Source organism: Etheostoma cragini, chromosome 16, assembly GCF_013103735.1.
Source record: "Etheostoma cragini isolate CJK2018 chromosome 16, CSU_Ecrag_1.0, whole genome shotgun sequence".
NCBI lineage: Eukaryota > Metazoa > Chordata > Actinopteri > Perciformes > Percidae > Etheostoma > Etheostoma cragini.
Genome location: NC_048422.1, coordinates 22,756,117 through 22,776,705, shown reverse-complemented (window position 1 = coordinate 22,776,705; position 20,589 = coordinate 22,756,117). Strand labels below are relative to the sequence as shown.

Sequence of the window (20,589 nt, the reverse complement as noted above, 5' to 3'; positions counted from 1 at the left end):
AGCATATCACTCAGCCCTGCTGTGGGGCTAGGACTGCCAGCATTACCCTAGTGTCCTCTAAATCCCTCTGGAGTTTTTCAGCTTTGGTCTTTTCAAAAAGCAGGCTCTGCTCAAGCTCCTTTATGTGGGCATGCTCCAGTCTGGACTGCATCTGTTAGTAAGAGAGAGCAGGAGGAGAAGGAGAACAAACACCAATGCAACACTGACATGCCAGCTTTGTGTGCCACACACAGACGGAAGACAAGACTTTAAAGAGAAAGGCCAGTAAGTAAGAAAGCACTGAAGGTTTCAATCATTTCAGCTACGTCAGTTGGTTGTGGACAAAGGAAAAGATCGGCATTCTGCTCTGAGGAATATCAGGTGGTAATTAGTTCAATAATCTCGTTATAACACTCAGATTCCTCATTTTTATTTCTTTTCTACTGACACTTGTTTGCTTGAATTCTTGAAGGACACTAATTTAGGCAATAAGTCCCTCTGAAGAGTAAAGAAGATGCAGACAAGAGAGGAAAATGAAAGCAAGAAAGAAGACTGAAGGCTGAAAGTTTTCATTTCAAGAACAGGCATGTGGATGAAAAGATGACGAGAGAATGGTCATGCATGAAATAAGCATGAATGAATAAAAAAAAGGGCAGGAAGAAAGACATGTCTGAACAAAAAACAAATTAATTGTATGGAAAGAACGCAGGAGAAGGAAAATCCTAAAACAGAATGATTTGTTTAATCATCAGGTAATGCAAAGCAATAGTAGCAGTTAAAAGCCATATCAGAGCAAGTAAAAAACAAAAGAGATCAAACTCCGGTGTTCATTAGAAATGTTTATATAGAGGAGGGCTTAAGGAAATGGTTATTTCAAATAAGTTAATCAATTATCCATCTAGTTTGTCAATAATTCACGCATGAAGTTTCACTAATAAATGAGCCTGATATGTGAGATTTGTATAGCTGTGAGTGAAAGAATCAGTTTAATTGAGAACCAAATTTCAAGGAATGTCATGAAAAGGGGTACTTCGGTACCAAAAAACTGAAAACACGACAGTAGTCATTTTTTACAGTGCCACAGGTACCGGGGAAATGCAATCCTTCCGGACCTGACGGGGGCAGTACAGTATATACACCTAACGTTACAAATGTTCTAGACTGCCGCCAGATGCTGAAGAAGAATGCAGACTAGCAGTGAATAGCCCCTCATCTCCATACACGGCATCTCATTCTGCTTCTGACTTTGCCGTAGCCTACATCTATGGTGGCGGCTTTCACGACTTCACCTGGTGAACTCATGGAAGACGTCAGGCTTCAGAGCAGCGAGCTGTGGGGTCCAGAAGACTGACGTTGTCTCCAGGTTACATGTAAATCACGCTCTCCTCGCCCCCTCCACGCCACACAAAAAAAAAAAGTTAAAGTAACAAACACTGACACTGAAAGAAAAGTGACATGACACTGCCTCACCAAATGTTTAAATAAAAGAATTTAAGTATTATTTTAAGTTTCTTCTTCTTCTTCTTCTTTTTTTTTTTTACATAACGCGGTAATCGACTTTGGTATCGAGTATCGTGTACTTTTGTTGGTATCGGTATCAACTACTAGATTTTTGGTCTTGTGACATCCCAAAAGATTACATAACCACAAGTTACCTCCAGGTCTCCTCTGGTGATGCAGGCCTCCTCCACACTAAACTGGAGATCTTCCACTTTTCTGTCAAACAGGAACAATCAAAAAAAATTCTTCCAACTGTACACATTATACAGTGACACATACAAACAATGTCCCACCAGGTCACCACTGCTCTGACTTTATCCAGAAACAGATTAATGTGCAGGCTACAGGCAGAGTCTGACTCACCTCTTCTCCTCCTCCAGCTGGTTGAGCAGCTCCACTTTGTCTCGATCTGCTGCCTCCACCAGCGAACGCAGCTGATCCAGCTTTGCCTCCATCTCCATTGCATGCTATCAACACACAGAATGAAGAACACTTAGCTTGAGTTGAGTTGGTTCTGGCATTAACTGTACATTAAGCTCCAATCACCAACATTTAGACCCCTTTTGTTACCACTGTGAATGACATTATCTTTAAAATGTTGTTTTGGAATCTATTTTTGTCTCCATTTTTGTGCTAAAATGACTTTATGCTCATTATTTGCCTGTGTTTTTGTTTGACTGCCGAAAACAGACGTGTGCATGTAGCTGACCTGATCCCGTCCTTTCCTCAGCACAACCATCTCCTGCTGCATCTCTCCTGCATGGCTCGTAACCTTCGCCACCTCACATCTCTCCAGATCTCGCTCCGCTAGCAGCTGTTCGATGTGCTGCTGCTTCTCCTTCAGAGCCTCCTGCAGCGCTGTGGTGCCAGAGATTTTACGAGCGTACCGAGCAGATGTCTCTGTCAGCTGGAAAGATACAGTGACAGATAGATCACATTTAAAAGTTTGCATGCTGTCTGATACTGCTTCCTAGGCCAAAATATAACAGTTACACAACAAATGTTTGTAAAAGGTTTCAGGGCAAAAGGTGTAGCGATTTGACTGATGTACTGACATTGCCACTTGCATGGCTAAAAAACAGTTAAAGCATATTCAAATGTACTTGCCATGGAAGGTTTTACAGTTTAATCTGCCATTTTGTGAGTTGACAAATACATTTATTTAAAATGTCTCCTTATCACATTGATAAAAAATGTAATTCAGGACACAAAAACATGAAGATGAGTGTTCCTAGTGCACCTCTGGATACAGAACTTCGAAAACTTCAACATGTGCAGTCACAGAGTGTTGGTGAACAGCACAGAGGGAGTCTTACCAGGCCCGCTCGGCTGGGTTTGCCGCTGATGGAGGAGGTGGCGGAGCTGAGCGAGCTGATGGAGGAAGCACTCGGGCTCTTCTTGAGGGTGGACCTCCTCCGTGAGCTCTTCGCTTTGGTCGGTGTGGTGCACGGGAAGCCGATCCGTGTCACCTTGTGGACCGGAGCAAACAGACCATACCTGGGCATGCACTGAAAGTATCTGAGAGAAAACAGTCAGGCACCAACTATACCCTCGGCGCTGGTTTAGGAACATTTTCTTTACCTTTTATATATATATATATATATATATATATATATCATACTTGTGTCTTTTGCCAGTGGTCTTTACCTGGTCCCTGCTACAGCTCCATCATTCTTGCCAAGAGGTTCATCTAGTTCCACTCCACACCACTCTCCCTTTGCAAAGTCTGCCTCTCCCAGAAACCGCACTACTCCTGCCTTGTTACCACCAACCTATACACACACAAAAATTATTAAAAACAATATTTTTTAGTTCTATATTTACACTTAAAGTCTCTGTCACAAAATGTGCCATTAAAATAAAGAATTGTTGGACTCCAGTAACACATAGTTGACACTTGGGACAGTTTGTCATAAGCACATTCTACTTTTTAATAATTAAATTACCTGGAGTGTCGTTTGGAAATAAGCATTACCCTTTTACACAAGAACATATAATCAGTTGGTGCATAAAAATATATTACAAGAGCAAATTCTTTTCAGATTTTATACCAGATGAACACTTGTTTTAGGACTGTTTTAGGATCAGAATACAAAACTGTTCTTGTATGAGACCGACTGTTGAAAGAAATTGACATTATGTTAAGTATTCATTCTGAGTACATCAGTGATTCTACACCGTGTTTCTCACCAGCACACGGTCTCCCAGCCTCAGTTCCCTCCTCTTCTTCATGGATTCGGTGTCTGAGACGTTAGACACCGACTCGCTGGATGTGAGCATTCGGTTTAGTGCAGCACTTGTCTTTATGCCGGTGCCCTGAGCTGGACAAAAAAACGTCTTCATATCACTGAAAAACAAACATATGTATCAATGTTTTCACTGATATGTCGCGATGGATTTTACCAGTTAAGTTAGTGCCAGCAGGTGCAGACTCGCTTGTGGCTGAGGATGCTGGGGCTGGACTGGCCTGCCCCCCATTTGCCTCCTTCTCTGGCAGTGGAGTCTTGGATAGCTTTGAAGGCCGCGTGAATATCCCCTTCCCATCCTCACATTGGAAGTATCGGACCCCTGCCACAGACCCATCGTTCTTCCCGATATGCTCATCCAGCACAATCCCAGCCCACTGCCCGGGAGCAAACTGCGTGCCCCCGATAAACTGCACGTAGCCGGGCTTGTTGCCGTTGACCCAGACCTTCTCTCCAACCTGGAAGTCCGTACTTCCATCTTGAGTAGGGGAGGTCACACTGCCGGGAGACTTCTCATGAGGAACTGGCTTTGGAGAACCTGCAATTCCAATTTGGATTTATTAACCTTTATTCACCGCTTTTTGCTTTCACTTCTGACATCAATCAAACAAGTCAGTTTAAATAAGTGTTTAAGTTCATGTTTACCTGGAAAGTTAGTTTGTTAACACAGTTGTTGATACATAAACTCTAGCATGACATAATGTTCACAATACACATACTTCTTTACATTTAAAAATCTGCTTAAACAACACAATATACTGTAATTTTTTATATCTCCTGAATATGGAAAAAAATCCAAAAAGTGATCAAGTTGCAAACTTCCAGTGCTTGACAATTTTAAGTGTTACAAGTATAATTTGGCTGAAAACAATACAAAGAATTGATATCCTTCTCAAACCTTTACTACATAAATTAAATGGTGAACTATGATACAACAGTTTAATTTGCTCATTTTCAGGTTAATAATTGTATTTCGAGGTTGTACCAGAATTGGTTTATGTGGTTTAACTTTCAGAAAACACCATATATTTGTTGAACTGCACATTGCTGCAGCTCCTCTTTTCACCCTGTGTGTTGAGCTCTCTGTTTCAGCTACAGAGTGAGACATCTCACTTCTGTACCATCTTTGTTGGGAGTAATCTCTGAAGCCCTCACACCCAGAAATCCATGTTTTTGATTGCCTTCCTGTTCACATAGAGGTCGGAGGATAAGATCCATAAAGTACACTTCAACAGTTGGACTTTGTAATCAGACTGGCACCCTGCTGTAGTAAAGAGCGGCCAGTGGTTACTCAGAGCAAACAGCACAACCAACCTTCAGTTTTCACAGCTGCATGCTTATGGGGCCATTTTTACACAAATGTGCTCTTGTGTTGTCCTGACTGTTGCATGTAAACACACCAAAATACTCATCACATCCTCCACTAATACTTTCTCCATTATGTTATTGGGCTTCTCCATTACGGCAAAAATAATCTAATAATAATAATAACAATAATAATAATAATAATAATAATAATAATCACGGTTATTTAGGTCAACATTGAAATCACGATTATTTAACGCGATTACTCAATGATGTTTGGAAAGAATTTACATTTATTAAGTTAATTAAAAAATGACAGTAAAACAAAATCAACAGTGAAAATACTTTGAACTGTGAAATTTCCCTAAACACTTAAAAAACAAATTATTCAGAGCTTGCAAAACATACTATGCTAAATAATCTTCTTTTTTTCCTCTCGATTACTACATTTTTTGATCATTCTGGATCCAAAAATTATAATCACAATTAAAATTTGATTAAGTGTATAACCCTAATACAGAGTATTGAATAGTAAATAAGTATTTAAATAATTTCTTGGTTCTTACCAGAGGTCGGAGACATCTTTGATGGCACCACAGACGGACGGACTATTTTGCTGGGGGGTTTGAGCCCACTGGCCTTGCCCGGTGTACTCATGGCTCCTGGTTTGTCCATGGGTAGGGTCGGCCTGGCCGCGGGGGGGGGGGGGGGGGGGGGGGGACTAGGCCTTCCCCACCACCCCAAGAAGTCCCAATGTGATGGAAGGGAACTGGAAAACAAATGAAAAAGTCCCTTGACTCAGTGGAAATATAAAACATTATGGTAGAAAGTACAACATTTTTTGTTCTATTAACTGTGACTAATGTAATGCTGCCAATCGCTCGCAGAAGCTCATTACACAGTTGATATTTACCAAATATTTGTCATGCATACCTCATTCATGCTTGGTAGTTGTGAGAAGAAATCTACAATCATGTACTTACACACAGTGACTCCAAAATATAAAACCTACATGGAAGATAGAAAGGTGGCAAGTGTCTGCAAGTTGATCCTCATCAGGGATGCAATTATTCATTAATTAACTTTGGTTATTTTTCCATGAATTAATTTACCAATTCATTGTTGTTTAGGCTATTACATTTGAGAGAATAGTGAAAATTGTCAACTGCAATGACCGCTTCCTTGTTTTGACCAACCTACTGTCCAAAAACCCGAAGATATTTAAATTGTAATGTAACGATACAGATCAATATTGTGTACCACTACAGTACAGCTCTTTTTATTTTAAAAACAGATATTTTTATATTTGGTACCCAAGATTACAAAGCTGGTCATTATCACTCATGTAATACATGTGATGTCCTGCTGAACATGTGTCATGTCTACTGTTTAACTCCGTAACGCCTTGACTCTAACTGTCAGAACATTGATGCTGATTTTCCACCTCAGACACTCGACGTTCCTTTCTCTGCAGGTCTTAGGCTGTAGGTGTTTGGCAGAGACGGCGTAGAACGTCATAAAGAATGAGTGTCGGGCAGCATACTGACCACGCATTTTATTCATCAAGCAAGTGATTCACCGAGTCCAACTAGGTCAATACAGAGGTTTTATTTCACACGGTAAAGGCTGTTTCAACCTAGCACGCTCTACACTTAAAGAGTACTCCACAGATTTAGGATCCAATGACGCACTCATTCTCTAAATGGACAGAAAATGATCAAATCAAAGCAGCAGAACCACAGGGATTTCCTGCCATCATCAGGTTTAGGTGCAGCTCTGGAACAATGTATGTAGTAAGTCCCCTGTGGTCTTCTTTAACAAGTTTGGTCTTTAATCACCTTATAAAATCAGCTTTTTTCAAGGTTTGAGACACATATATGGGAATCAATATAATAGGGGTCCTAAATGATGTGAAATTGCATTTTCTGTTTATTGAAGAACGTTTGATTTTCTTAAGGGAGGACCCCTAAACCCCCCATCAAATATGTGCACCTACAGTATGTCTTCCACAAGCTGAGAGAAAACACTGGAACCAGATATGTTTTTTATTCCTTGTCAAAATCTGGTGCTTACTTGATGTGCTCACATCTACAAACATGTGATTTCTGTAGATTAAACTACCCAGCAACATATAAAGACGTTAAAATTAGCACAACCTTAAACATCAACAGTAATATTATTTGAGAAAGATCATGTATAATAGCAACACACTGACGGGGAATACAGACTTTTAAGGTTTTGACTGGAGGACTTCTTCTTGTAGTGGAGTATTTTCAGTGTGGTTTTAGTTAAGGAACTGAACACTTATTCCACTACTGACGGTGTTGCAGGTATTTTTGCAAATTTCCATCGAATAAAAATATGATGTATTAATTTGTCTTAGTGTATATTTTTGCACGTTAACAGTTAATGGTAGCACAGAAGGAAGGGTACGTGTCAATCCCACGCAATGAGCAGGTAACATGAGATGTCTAGTCTGCTGAAACATTACCTCAACACCGCCCAGCTGGTGCTGCACGACCAAAACAACAAGCACACCTAGAGCTGTCAAATCCCGTCCTGTGGCTGGGGGCTTCTCAGTCTCCCACTTCTGTGTCTTTAGCCTTAAACAATCACACAATATCAACCATACAATGTGTAAATCGCTGCGGGTGCATGGTTACCTGATAAACATGAGGAGACTGGCCTGTGTTGTTGTGTCTGGGATGGGCTCATTCTACTGGCTGCATCTCTGGGGCTAGCAACTTAGGCGTGAACACTTTTTTGTAAATATTCTTAGTTACGCATTTGATTTTTTTTTTTTAAAGCCAGCAAATTTTAATTAAACATGTTATCAGACAGATTAAACTTATTCCTTGATGTCATAGCTTTGGTCCCTCTTGGAATGCGCTCCAACTGCCAAAGCTAAGCTAGCTTCAGATTAGCATAAAACATTCACTGGGGTTGACGTAAAAACTAACGCCCCACAAAGGTGATATTAAAGATAAATAAAAGCAGACAGGTGTGTAAAAAGTTGTCGCGGAAGCTTACTTGGTCTCTGTTGATGAACTGAGTCTCGGTAAAGGATGCCGTGGGTGGGTGCTGCGTCTCTTTACACCGTTACATGTTTTTCCAGCCCAGCCCCAGCCTGACGTCACCTTGGCAACTAATGCTGCCTTCATGTACCAAACCGTAAACTCGTTCATCCGAGCGCCACATTTTAAAAATCGATTTATCGACTCGGAAAAGACACAAAGACACCTTAAAGAAAATTGCACAGACACTCATATGTGATTTATGTTGGTTATTGTAATGCTTAATGTTTTTATTGCAAAGAAAATGTGAAAGGTTACAAGACTGGAAATGTGCGAAAATATATGTACATAGAATGACAAGACAATTTAAAAATACACCGTTCTTACAATAGAAATAAAAACGATGAATTTAATTTGTTTATTTACATTGTTAAACGCTCGTAATCCACATGGACTCACGTTTAACGTTAAGCCTTTCAGTAAGTGTATGGTTTCCTATTAATTGACAGTTTGACAACAGCACACTGCCATTCCCATGTAGTGAAATCAATCTTTTTAAAGATTTTTTGGGGCATTTTTAGGCTTTTATTTTCTCAGGACAGATGGAAACATGAAAGGAGAATGAGAGGGGGAATGACGCAGCAAAGGGCTGCAAGTCGGAGTCGAACCAAGGAGTAAACCTCTATTTATGTGCACCTGCTCCACCAACTGTGTTAACCCAGCCACAGAAGTGAAATCACTCTAATCTTTCCTCTGGCTGTTTAACCGCTTTTAACTGTAAATATTGTTTTACTGGGTGGCAGAAACTTGTGTTTTCTGTTCACAGCAGATATGAGTGACAACTGAAAGTATTATAATAACTACATACCAAGAAAAAGTAGATATACACACAAAAAACATCACATTTTGACAAGCAATTGCAGTGCATATTTGACAAGGTCAGCTTGCAATCTAAATTCTTTTTCCTCCAGTCAATGGTTTATGATTACTCTCACAAGGGATTTAGTAATATGTCTACAAGTACACAGCACTAAACTACTATTTTAGGTGGGTACTTTGTTTTTCACAGCAAAATCTTTTCTGGATTTTTATTTTTGTTATAAACTAGGATAGTTCTATCAGTAGCCAGGCATTTACCATGCACTATGCATTCATTAGAGTATCCCTGCAATGGAAGAAAGGGTACACAACAGCAGCCGGCTTCAATCCCTTCTACCATCAATGGTGGAGATGTCATTCTCAGATGAATCTGTCAGCTCTTTGTTGCCGCTCCTTCTCAGCAGTTTATTCAGGAGCTTGTCAAAAGTGCCAGTGAAGGCAGGGCTCGAGAAGTAATAGACAAGAGGGTTGAGGACGCTGTTGAAGTAGGTGAAACACACCGAAGTGTAGAATGCCAAGTTGGCCTCTTGGAAGTATTTGCATTCATTATACCATACCTTGAGTATCCAGACAGCTACGCGTGAGACAGTGCTGGGAAAAAAGCAGATAATAAAAATTAAAGCCACAGCCAAGACAAACTGAACGGCCCGTTTGATTTTCCCCTGTTTGTCCATTGTCCTGTTTCTCAGCTGCCATGTGATTCTGAAGGTGCAGAAAGCGACGATTACTGAGGGCAGGAAAAACTGGGTCATGTAGAAAGTGTTGTGCCAAGTGAAGAGAGGACTGAAGCCCATGCAGATGTTAAAACTCTCACACTGTGTATGGTTGTTATTGTAATAGAAGTGCTCACTGGCAAGAAGATATCCAGTGGCAAGAAAAATCAGAGCCCAGAGACCAAGAGAGACCCAGAGAGCGTAGGCGATACCCATTCGGTTGATCCGGTTCAGTGGGTGGACAATCTTTAAGTAACGGTCAACAGCCACGGCTGTGAGGAAAAAGATCCCTGCAGCACGGTTGGCTGCCAGCAGGAAAAGCAGGATACGACACGGGACATCACCGTACAGCCAGTTCTTCCCCCGCCTGTAGTAGTCGGCCCTGAAGGGTAGGCAGAACATCACGATGGAGTCGGCGACAGCCAGGTGAGCGAGGTACACAGAGTTGGGCTTCCATGAGTCCATGTGAAAGACGAACATCCACAGGGCAATAATGTTCCCCATCAGCCCAAACATGAACTCCAAGATCAGTATTGGAGGTAAAACGTGGTCGAGCATGGGAGACTCGAAGGCACAGCACTCGTCTGAAGACGTGAGATTCATGTTTGGAACGGTCAGGGAAGCACAACAGTAACCTGCTGCTCTGCACAGTGTCAACATAGATATGATGTAGCAGGTGGTGTCTTTAGAAGGTCATCATGTTTCCGCTCATGCAAACGACTCTCGGACAAACATGCAAATTCTCCAATGAAGCAAAGTGTATTATCTGTGCACTAAGTGTGTTATCTGTGGGGAAGTGGTATTGACCCAGAGGAGCATGGAAACAACTGTAAATGTTATCCGTCTGGGGAGCGTGGCTTCATTATAAAACTATTATGCAGGGGAGTAAGTTTACTCATGGGGATAAGGTGGGACGCCTGAAAAACAAGTAACCCGCGGCCATATAAGTGACTCGGATAAAGCAGCTGAATTCAACCTTACAATCCCGTTTAATGTTTTTCAAAAATAGACACACACACACACACACATTGAAAAAAGAAAAGAAAAACTTGGGAAAAAAGACTGTACAGGCGAAGGAGACTGAAATTTATTAGCCTACAGTTTTGCTTGAGTGAAGAACATTTGGGAGGGATTCGCGTCATACCACACCTTTGGCAAATGAGAGAAAGCAGCTATCAACTAAAAAAAATATGCCAAGTGAGTGGCCAAGTCCGCAGCTTTATATGAACAGTAAATAAAATAGGTATAAAATGACTTAATGTGTACATTTGGCCAGGTTGTTGTTGTTGTGGTTGTTGTTACAGGTCACATCCATTTCAGTAAAAGTGCATATTTGGTCTTCACTTCTTGACTTCACCCAGATCATCAATGCTGTCATCATCCACCTGCAACCAACAGACACAGAGACGGAAGGTATTAGTTGTGTCCTTTTTGTGATTTCAGTCACATTTCTTGAATGGCAACAAATTCCTTACGCTTGTTTATCATTGAACAGGTTTTCACAATAGGCATGGTGATATTATTTATATATATATATACTATTAAAAGCTATTTATTCATTACCATGAACACACACCGTAGTTTGTTTGGCTCAATCCCACACAATAGGTTGCTTATAAAAAAATTAAATTAAAAAAATTGTCCACAGCAGAAGCACTATATCCTCCTGTTTGAGTAACGCTAAAATACAGTGACCAGCTGTTTGAGGATATTATAAGGCCACTTTTAAATATGAAACCATACATTTGTGACCCATTTTTAAAAGATTTTCAGTACGATTTAACAGGTTTTGGGCTGAGAGCCACAGACTAGGTATGAATGATGTGTTTTTATGTCTTTTTGGGAATTTGTTGACAATATGAACAACATACTGACTCCTACATTCATCACGTTGATGAATTCAATAAACAAAATAAGACACAAGAAACCTAATACACACACATGCATCAATACACTAGGACTGCTAGAGCTCGAATAAAACAGGATACATCAGATGCATTGAGATGCTTTTTTCTCAGTTATCCGGCCAAATTCCTTCTCTGTTCCTGGCCAACTACTTCCTACTTTCAACGACACCGTGCCGGTACAGAGAGGCTCAAACTCAGTGCAGAACTCCAAATGAAAACCCAGCTCTGCTTCTTTCAAAGAAAAATAAGTTCGGGGCAAAAGAACATAAACAAAACAAAGAGAAATCGTTGAAGAAACACATTTAACTACACATTTCAGACAGCTCACCTCAGGCCACTTCTCTTGAATGACGTCGATTATGTCATCTGTAAAATCTCCCTGAATGATTATTTCATCCTCAGCTGTAACCGAGGCACCGCAAGAGAATTTCTGGGCGAAGAATCGCTGAGCCTCTTTCAGTTCAATGTCTGCAAGAGCCATTACAGAATTTATGTTAAGAATAAAGCATTAGGGGAGAAAGAGAATGGAGCAATGTTAAGACTAAGAAAACACTAAAGACTCTTACCAAATGTTGCCATGCCACACACCCGTGTGACATATTTTTTCTTGGCTCTGGGGATTTTTGCTATTGTGACTTTCTGAGGAAGAGTCTTCTTTTTCTGTTTGATCAGGCCTTTTCCACCTAAAAAAACCCAACAAAGTAATAAAATAAAGCAGATTAATATCTTTCAAATCTCTTATAGTGTTAATCCATCTAAATATGGGATGTTGCTATTTTCATGAAAATAGTTTCACCAACACAATTAGGGTGTACCTCACGGTTTGAGTGACCAAAATAATCAGTTTTTTTCTGTTTTATCGCGGTATTTTAAAAAGTGTGTTCAATGCTTTAAGCAGCAACTTTTTTCCTGCACGTTGTGCAGACAGGATCACTATGTTCAATCAACTGTCCTTTGGCATTCTTATAATAACCAAAACATGCCCATGCTTCAGACTTAGAGGGCTGATAAATGTCCTGTTGTCTCCTCCTGCCGCCATGATTTCAACTTCAAGAAAACGTCTGAGGCTACGCAGTGCGCCTGCGCGGCAACAGGAGACTCGGATGAAGCTGGGAAGCATTAAACACACGGCCTCCACACCGTGGTAATCCACCGTGATAATCTTGATATTTTAAATAAAAACTGTAATTGTTCATCTTCAACGTGTTTCTCGTGGTTGACCGTTACACCGGTAATCGTTAAATCCCTAAACACAATTAACCAACACAGCAACATCTTAAAATACACACAGCGGTAAAGTTTTGATTCTTCGGATTTTCATTAAATCAAATCGGTTTCGAAAACTATATTATTTAAACTGCCTTCACACGCACAAAACAGAAAAAAAACGCATGCAGATGTCACCAAATCTACCAGGAATGACATTTTAGGAAATTAAACATAAACAAGGCAGGTTAACCTTTAAAAACTCTTTTGCTTTGACACCTAGAAATAATGTAGAACAAACAGTATAAGGTCCTAAAATAGGCCCAATAAAGAGGATTCTAGGGAGAAAAACAAAAGTCCCTTTTACATTTGACAACGTACCTCTCCTCTGTTTCTTTTTCTCCTCCTCGCCTGCAGGGGGAGCCTCTCCAGTGCCGAGCTCCTGGTTCGGTGCATCTGCTGCCGGGCCAGTGGTTCACAAGGACAACAGGAAAACATTAAAACCAGTCCTGCAACGCAGCTTTTTTTGCTTTCTGGATGACTGATATAAGCGCAAAGATGGATCTGTTTAACAGACTAGTCTAGCTGCTGACCAGCGCGACCATAACAGGTTGTTGTTGGTTTGGGTTTTTTAACTTTGACGTCATTACAGACCTTTAGACCTGAAGAGATTTAACCTCATTATGAAGTCATTTCTCACTCTGGATACACTGTAGTGAAACTTGTACTACAAGTAAACTTTCAAAACTCAAAATACACATTTCCAAAAATGTTCGATTTTTTCGTTTCACAGCTTTAGGACTTCCCAGTGAGTCTCTTTCATATATATTTATATAAACACAGCTTGTGTTGGTCCTTAAACGTGGATATTTAACCCTGTGATTTGTGCTGAGGAAGCTGTAGATATGCAATACGATACAGGTTCAAGCAAGTTATAAATGCTCTTTTTTCACACAAGCACAATCAAATATTACTAATAATACCTCACCGGCATGTAGGTCTGTCATTACAAACTGAAGCTGTGCAGCCAAACATTGTTCAAATCCACAGTTTCCAAAACACACCAAAAATGTATGGTTGAATCTTAGGAAAGTGTTTCAATCCATCTGATGGAATCAAACATGGAGTGTTAGTTTTTAAATTGTAGTCTGTGTAAACGTCATATAGCTTCAATGATGAGCTGGAACAAGGTGACATAGAGTATAAAAGTATGATACAGACAGAAAATGTGAAATTAGATTATTTTCAACAATTTGGCCAATTATGGGTACATCAATAAAAACTGAAAATGTTACTTTTGCAAAAAAGGAACACTAAAAACAACTGTAACAGAGAAAACAGTGGATTTGAAGACATAACAAACAGAAGTTTGCATAGTCCATTTAAATTCCATTGGATATTTGTGTAAATTGAAGTAAAAAAAATATTCCCCAGCACAATAATCACAACATCCACAAACTTCACACTATAACAAAACTTTATGAATCTATATTTCCCAGCTTTAATCTTGGGTCACAAATAATTAAGAGTTGTGGTCTGGTTGGCTCAGCTTGTAGAGCGGGCGCACGTATACACAGAGGTTTATGCCTCGACGCGGAGATGCAGGGTTCGAGTCCGACCTGTGACCATTTCCTGCATGTCTTCCCACCCCTCACCTATCTGTCCTGTCCATTAAAGGCGGAAAAGCCCCCAAAAATAATCTTAAATAATAATAATAATAATAACAATAATAGTAATAATTAAGAATACATGTTTTGATGGCACTCACCTACGGTCATCCTGGCAAATACATCTGGGAAGTTCTTCTCAAGCCAAACCCTACATTTGGCTGGCTCCGGCATGTACTCACAGTACTGTAGACACAACAGTGAAGATTTAATTATACCTTTAAAAACGGCTTAAATACAGTCTACAGTTTGACTAGACACAATAGGCATGTACTTCAGACAGCTTTGTAGTCCTTGTTTTTAGATCTATGTCTATTTCTGTCATCCTGTTAATTGTTGTGTGTATAAGTAAACGGAAAGAAACATTAAAACAGAGTTAAATACATTGTGTGAACACATACTAAGGCTGATTGTGATATCTCAACCGTGAGGGTTTTAGTGAACTGGGTCCTTCTTGTTAGATAATCAAAACTTACCTCAGTAGGCAGAGAGCACACTGCAAAGAAACAGAAATAATTCACATTGTCACATTTTGAAATGGCACCAACACACATTTTGTTAAGATAATATAAGCTGTAATTAATCCCCAGAGAGGAAAAGTTTGTGTTGCAGCCGTACAAACACAGAAACAAATACAAATAAAGAACCACAAATATTTATTATATTAAGTGGTATATACAACTAGAAAAATTAAAAATTAATCAAGCATACAGCAGCAATTGAAGACAAGGTAAAGTGTCAATGGTGTGGTTAATAGCAGCGAGTCAGCAAGTCTTGCATATAGATAAACAGCGTATTTCACAATAATATATAATGTGATTTATGGCTGGGCGATATATATCGTAATAAGACAGTTTAACACTATTAAGATAATACAGAGTATAATTACTATTCTACACTGTATTATACATACAGTGTAGAATAGTGTGGGAAGATGACAAACCAAGTAACATGTACTGTACCTCCACAGTAAAGTACTTTCAGTGGGTAGTTTGAGTTAGAGCCCACTGTCCTGTGTTCTGGTCTGCTTTCCAAAGAACCAGAATCCATCTCAGTAGTAGCCATCGCAAATTATCTGGATCAAAAAAGACACAAATGGACAAAAAAATAATAATTACACAGGGCCCATACAGTTTGTTGTAAATTATACCTCAAATAACTTCAGAATACAAGCTGTGATATTGTTGTTATCACTGTAGGCATGAGTGAACAAGGCTCGTGCCAATATTTCATCATGCTAGCTTGCCCAAACACTACAGATCAGTTACATGAATAGCAGCTAGCTAGCTAACATCCTGACACATGTGAACTGAAATAGATCACAGGTCGGTCTCGCGGTGGTGTAATTTAATGCACAACAGTAGCATAGCATTTGATAGTTGGCTTGATAGCATCGGAGAAGTCAGCAGAAGAACTAGCTTTAGCTGGCTAACACATGCGGGTGTTTTATTAAATACACCGCTTAGCTACAACACTTGTTGTAATGTCTACGTTTGAATATTCCGGTTGTCGTGGACATTGTATAATATTATACCATGTAGACAACTGTACCTTGTTGTAAAAAATATCCCTGAATTTAGTTTCAGTGTTTTCATTCATCAGGTAACATGTACCGTTTACGAGTATTTCTTTCCCAGGATAACGAAGGAATGGCCCGCCCTACTCAGCTTCTGATTGGCTTACCTTGACATTATTACCCTTATCGTATCCAATCCCACTACTCTTGCCTAAATGTAACCAATCCAGCCAGAGCAGGCAACGAGTACTAGCCAATCAGAGGGGGAGTAGTTCGGGACATGCGTTCGGTATCCTAGGAAAAAAATGTGGGCTTACCGTAGACTCACCCAGCTGTCACCGTTAGCACCGTTAGTGGGGCTTTAGCTTAGCATGCTACATAAGCTAACGCACCGCTAAATGAACGCTGCTGAATAAACCGAATGAAGATAGAACAAAATGTCGAGTTACATACCCCGCGAAATGTATTCTTAAAACTGATGTCTGTTCAGTAAATCCGCTCGCATTATTAACGTTAGTTTAACTTTTACAAAATCATTCTTATTGAATAAGGTTTAGCTGGCGTACTTTGAGCACGCCTAGTAGCGCTTCTTGTTTTAGTTGGTGGAGTGGCGGATACGCGCCGACTGTGCGAAACAGCGCCCCTGGCGGTCGGGGGACGGAATGACAACCCTGACCATATAACGAATCATGAACCTTTATGGGACAAGAAATGAATTAGGCTAATTTATTGTGTCATGTTTCTATGTTTTAGGGAAACTCGTCATCCTTTCAGTGTCATAATTGTACTTTTAATATTAAGTGAACGTTGGGGGGAAACTGCGGGATGTACGTTGGCGTGACGTCATTGTCCAATCCTTGTTTCCCCGCTTCACTCTACCTTTACGTTCTACGTTCAAAAGTTAGCTAGTTAGATAAGTCGGCTAGAAACTAATGCTAGCTAGCAAGTCGTTTCCGTATTTTAGATCAACTGTTATTGTCAGCTAACGAGATTTGAGTTACTTTTAGAGCGTTTTGCTAAATTACATAAGTTGTTTAGCCTATTTTGCAGAGTTAACGTTAACTTTAGCAGTTTGCTAGGCTAACGTTAACTTGAGCTAACGTTAGCTGACTAGCATGCCCCCAAATAGATGCCCACAACAACAAGCTACAAATAACAGCAATGAAGGTAACATAACACAGGGAGTTGCTGGGGATAAAACACTAAGGAATTGTGTGTAACCGTTATGTGATGGACAAAGGAAAAGGACTGTCCCCTTCAAATGGAAGAGCCTTAGCTTGTTTCCCCTGGTCAAATGGTAAACATTCACATCATCATTGGCTCAACCAACAACATGTCCATTAAATGAATTTGTTTGAAATGTGTAAGGGAAGGTTTCAACCATCAAACATCCACTTTGACTTGGTTTCAGATACTTCAGCTGAGCTCTGGCACAGCACTCCAGTTAAAAGGGTCAGTGACATTTATGTTAAATCCACATAATACAATACATGCATTCATATTGTCTGTAATTTGTCTATATATATATATATATGCCACTTTTCAGAATACTGGTGGTGCTTCACTGGATGCTAGACAACCCTCTGTCCTAAGCAGCTTCAAGATGGACAAGACAGCGCAACGGTGGGCCAAAAGTACACCTCCCCTCCCAGCAGACGACCTGTGTCCCCCCAGCTCACAGGACACCGAGGTGGGGTCAAATTTGGCCCCTGCCCAGGAGCTCCAGTTTATTGTTTATAATGTAGCTTGGGCATTTTTTCCCACACACACTGAATTCATTTGTGATGAGTTAATGCGCAGGCTACAAGCTCCACCATATCTGACACCTGTCAGCGTTTAAACAAAGCAGTGCATTCACAAAACAACTTATAGGAAATATAATAGGCATATTATGTTATGGTGAAAGCTTTATGTGTCTTTTCTTTGGGATTTCCAAAAGTGTCCTGTGAATGATCCGAGTGGCTCCACCATCCAAAAGCAGAGGAGGGAGCTCAAGCTGCTGATGGCTGAGCTGAAGGACAGGGAGAGGGAGCTGAACGCTATGGCTGCCTCCCATCATAAGCAGATTCACGCCTGGGAACAAGATCGCCACCGGGTGCTTACCTTGGAGCAGAGATGTGCCCGTTTGGATGGTGAGGACACAGAGCTCTTCCCTGATTTGATACAGAGCCAGTCCTTAAATATTTCTTGCTTCCACGTTTTAGCATATAGCGCTTTTCATGGACTCAAAGTCCTTTTACAGGGCAGCAAATCCAAATTACAAATTTGCTGAATCATGAATCATTAATATATATTTATCTGCTTGTGTTTGAGGTTTGATCGAAGTCCATTACAGTTATTCTTCTGTGATTGTTTTAGCTCGAGTCCATGACTGATTATTTCATTTTTTTTGTGCAGATGAGTTGCAGAAGCGTAACGAGGTGATCAGGGTCCTGACTAAACGTGTGTGGGTGGTAGAAACTCGGGAGGAGGTGGTCCAGAAGGAGCTCAGCGTAGCCCAACAGCAGATCTGTGAGCTCGAACAGAAACAGCAGAACATCAGCCAAAAATGTCAAGACTTTGAGGTACACAATCATACACATTAGTATTTTTTTATATAAAAATACTGCTCAAAGCTTGTGACTAAGACAGAAGAATAGCACCAGAACGACTCACTGTGAATATAGTTGGTGTTTTCTTAGTGATAGTTGGATAAGGTTAGTTATATTCTATATATTCTTTTATAATATATAAGACTTTGATACACACATAACTTTTGTTCTTTAAAACAATATCTTATATAATATTTTACACAAATAATTAAAAGACACATGAAATCTGCTGGTGTTATAGTTTTTTGTCCTTTCATGGGATTTGTTGACAATACAAATTGCTTTTATACTGGAATCAAAGTCTTGTAATATCTTAGTATGCAGGAGGATAATGAATTTTTATGTATAATGTTTGCCATAAGTGTATTGCTTAATGAACTCATTATTCTCATACTCAGTAGAAAACAATATTGGAAAGCAGGACTTAATATGTCTGTTTTTAGTTTTTAAGTGTCTGTTGTGTCTTTTAGGAGCAGAACCAAAGTCTCAACTCCACGGTCACGGCTCTGTCCACTCAAGTCGGCTCTCTGCAGGTCAGGGAAGAAGAACTGAGCTCCATGCTCAAACTCAAGGTACACTACACTTTTATCCCTCTGTAACTTCTCTTGTATGGGTTTCAGATATTCTGCTAGTTGATGATCAATGGTTTTTTTCCCCCCTCATCAGGACAAAGATGTGATGGAGGCCTCTGGTCATTTAGGCAACCTCACAGGGCACCTACGAGACCTGGAGACATCGCTGGCAGAGAGTCGCTCGCGAGAAAGCAAACTCCTGAGAGACTCAGAGGAAAATAAACGTCGCTACAGAGAGGCCAGGCATGAGATCACACACCTTAAAGGTACACGAGTAAAACTGTTGTAAGTTCCTTACATACAGGACGTAGTGCGTTTGGCTTCAAAATAATCAACCATCTTAAAACTCTCTATAGACGTCCTGCTGATTTTTTTCCACCCTCAATGTCAGCATGGAATAGGTTGAGCTAAACATGCAGAGTTAAGACATCAGTATGCTCCTAACAAAATGCTTGTCCAGTCTTTGAATTGTATTAGAGAGATGACAAGAAAACCCCTTGAGTTATAAGGTTGTATCTGCTCTTTTTTTCCTTCTTCACTCAACTATATCTTTCATTTTTCGTGTGTGCAAACAATGCTTTTGTGCAAATACTGACCGAAAATGTGCGATATCCCCATTAAGTAATGGTGTATTTTACAAACTTTCATAGAATCAACCATCTTAAAATTTTAGTTAAGACGTCAGTATGCTATTTTTAATTTTCTGTTGATTGACTAATTCCTAAGCTTCTAATCGTTTTAGTCAAAAATGTCTTTTTTTCTCCTGTGTCCCACTGTGGTTGTAGAGGAGCTGCAGCAGCAGGTAACACAGAGCAGCACCCAGCGAGAGGAGATCATCCGTCTCAAACAGGAGCTGCAGCTGCTCCGTAGAGATCTGGCCTTGACAGGTAGTAATAATTATTATTTGTTATATTTATGTAACGCTTCATCATAGACTCTCAAAACGCCTCAGGGGGGAGAACTACTCTCTAACACCACCAATGTGTAATACCCATCTGGGAAATGCACGGCAGGCTTACAACGCCAGATCCTCACCACACATCAGCTTGGTAGAGAGGGAGGGGAACATGTTTTTAGAGGTGGGGGAAACGGGAGCACCCGGAGAAAACCCACGCAGACACGGGGAGAACATGCACGATTAAACAGATAACTAGACTGTCAAACAGACTAATAATACACCTCCTAGCCTGAAAAACAGATATTTGTGCTTAGGTAATTGCAGTATTTGATGTTGGTCACCAGGGGAGGGAGACTGCTGGAGAGATGAGCTGCTCGATCTGGCTCGCTCCAAACAGGAACGCACCATGTCAGAGCTCCGCTGCCTACGACAGGTACAGTAACGACAGGTACAGTAACGACAGGTACAGTAACGACAGGTACAGTAACGACAGGTACAGTAACAACAGGACGGGTACGGTAACGACAGGTACAGTAACGACAGGTACAGTAACGACAGGTACAGTAACGACAGGTACAGTAACGACAGGTACAGTA

The 20,589-nt window shown here is 40.4% G+C and overlaps 4 protein-coding genes across 10 annotated transcripts in view; 1 reads left to right on the top strand and 3 right to left on the bottom strand.

Annotated features, from left to right (window-relative positions):
• clip1b (CAP-GLY domain containing linker protein 1b) overlaps positions 1-8,169 on the bottom strand; it is a 30,671-nt gene extending 22,502 nt beyond the window's left edge. For 2 of the 3 annotated variants that reach the window (XM_034896086.1, XM_034896087.1), the window contains exons 1-10: positions 8,061-8,169; positions 5,597-5,799; positions 3,883-4,263; positions 3,670-3,800; positions 3,127-3,251; positions 2,796-2,997; positions 2,189-2,386; positions 1,843-1,946; positions 1,635-1,695; positions 47-151 (exon numbers count right to left, since the gene is read on the bottom strand). In XM_034896086.1, the coding sequence (XP_034751977.1) occupies positions 47-151; positions 1,635-1,695; positions 1,843-1,946; positions 2,189-2,386; positions 2,796-2,997; positions 3,127-3,251; positions 3,670-3,800; positions 3,883-4,263; positions 5,597-5,705 (1,416 nt within the window). In that variant the 5' untranslated portion in view covers positions 5,706-5,799; positions 8,061-8,169. The remainder of the gene's footprint in view (positions 1-46; positions 152-1,634; positions 1,696-1,842; positions 1,947-2,188; positions 2,387-2,795; positions 2,998-3,126; positions 3,252-3,669; positions 3,801-3,882; positions 4,264-5,596; positions 5,800-8,060) is intronic. The other variant, XM_034896089.1, reaches the window with a different exon arrangement.
• Positions 8,170-9,009: 840 nt separating this feature from the next.
• Positions 9,010-10,456, bottom strand: LOC117959173 (hydroxycarboxylic acid receptor 3-like). Its single transcript, XM_034896161.1, has one exon. The coding sequence runs from the start codon at positions 10,294-10,296 to the stop codon at positions 9,247-9,249; it is 1,050 nt and encodes a 349-aa protein (XP_034752052.1). The 5' UTR covers positions 10,297-10,456; the 3' UTR covers positions 9,010-9,246.
• A 245-nt stretch (positions 10,457-10,701) lies between these two features.
• denr (density-regulated protein) lies at positions 10,702-16,610 on the bottom strand. 4 transcript variants are annotated; one of them, XM_034896193.1, is made up of 8 exons: positions 16,386-16,610; positions 15,379-15,491; positions 14,893-14,912; positions 14,518-14,602; positions 13,131-13,217; positions 12,110-12,226; positions 11,872-12,011; positions 10,702-11,021 (listed from the first exon to the last, which is right to left on the bottom strand). In XM_034896193.1, exons 2-8 carry the CDS (start codon positions 15,479-15,481, stop codon positions 10,977-10,979), a joined length of 597 nt encoding a protein of 198 aa, XP_034752084.1. In that variant the 5' UTR covers positions 15,482-15,491; positions 16,386-16,610; the 3' UTR covers positions 10,702-10,976. The 4 variants fall into 4 exon arrangements, with proteins under 4 accessions (XP_034752084.1, XP_034752085.1, XP_034752086.1 ...); XM_034896194.1 differs by having other exon boundaries at positions 16,250-16,555; XM_034896195.1 differs by lacking the exon at positions 16,386-16,610 and adding an exon at positions 16,258-16,379 and having other exon boundaries at positions 15,379-15,493.
• A 248-nt stretch (positions 16,611-16,858) lies between these two features.
• Positions 16,859-20,589, top strand: part of ccdc62 (coiled-coil domain containing 62) — a 6,568-nt gene continuing 2,837 nt past the window's right edge. For both annotated transcript variants that reach the window (XM_034896134.1, XM_034896133.1), the window contains exons 1-9: positions 16,859-17,229; positions 17,344-17,384; positions 17,479-17,622; positions 17,872-18,064; positions 18,330-18,496; positions 18,994-19,095; positions 19,190-19,361; positions 19,881-19,982; positions 20,338-20,426. In XM_034896134.1, coding sequence (XP_034752025.1) covers positions 17,163-17,229; positions 17,344-17,384; positions 17,479-17,622; positions 17,872-18,064; positions 18,330-18,496; positions 18,994-19,095; positions 19,190-19,361; positions 19,881-19,982; positions 20,338-20,426 — 1,077 coding nt within the window. In that variant the 5' untranslated portion in view covers positions 16,859-17,162. The remainder of the gene's footprint in view (positions 17,230-17,343; positions 17,385-17,478; positions 17,623-17,871; positions 18,065-18,329; positions 18,497-18,993; positions 19,096-19,189; positions 19,362-19,880; positions 19,983-20,337; positions 20,427-20,589) is intronic.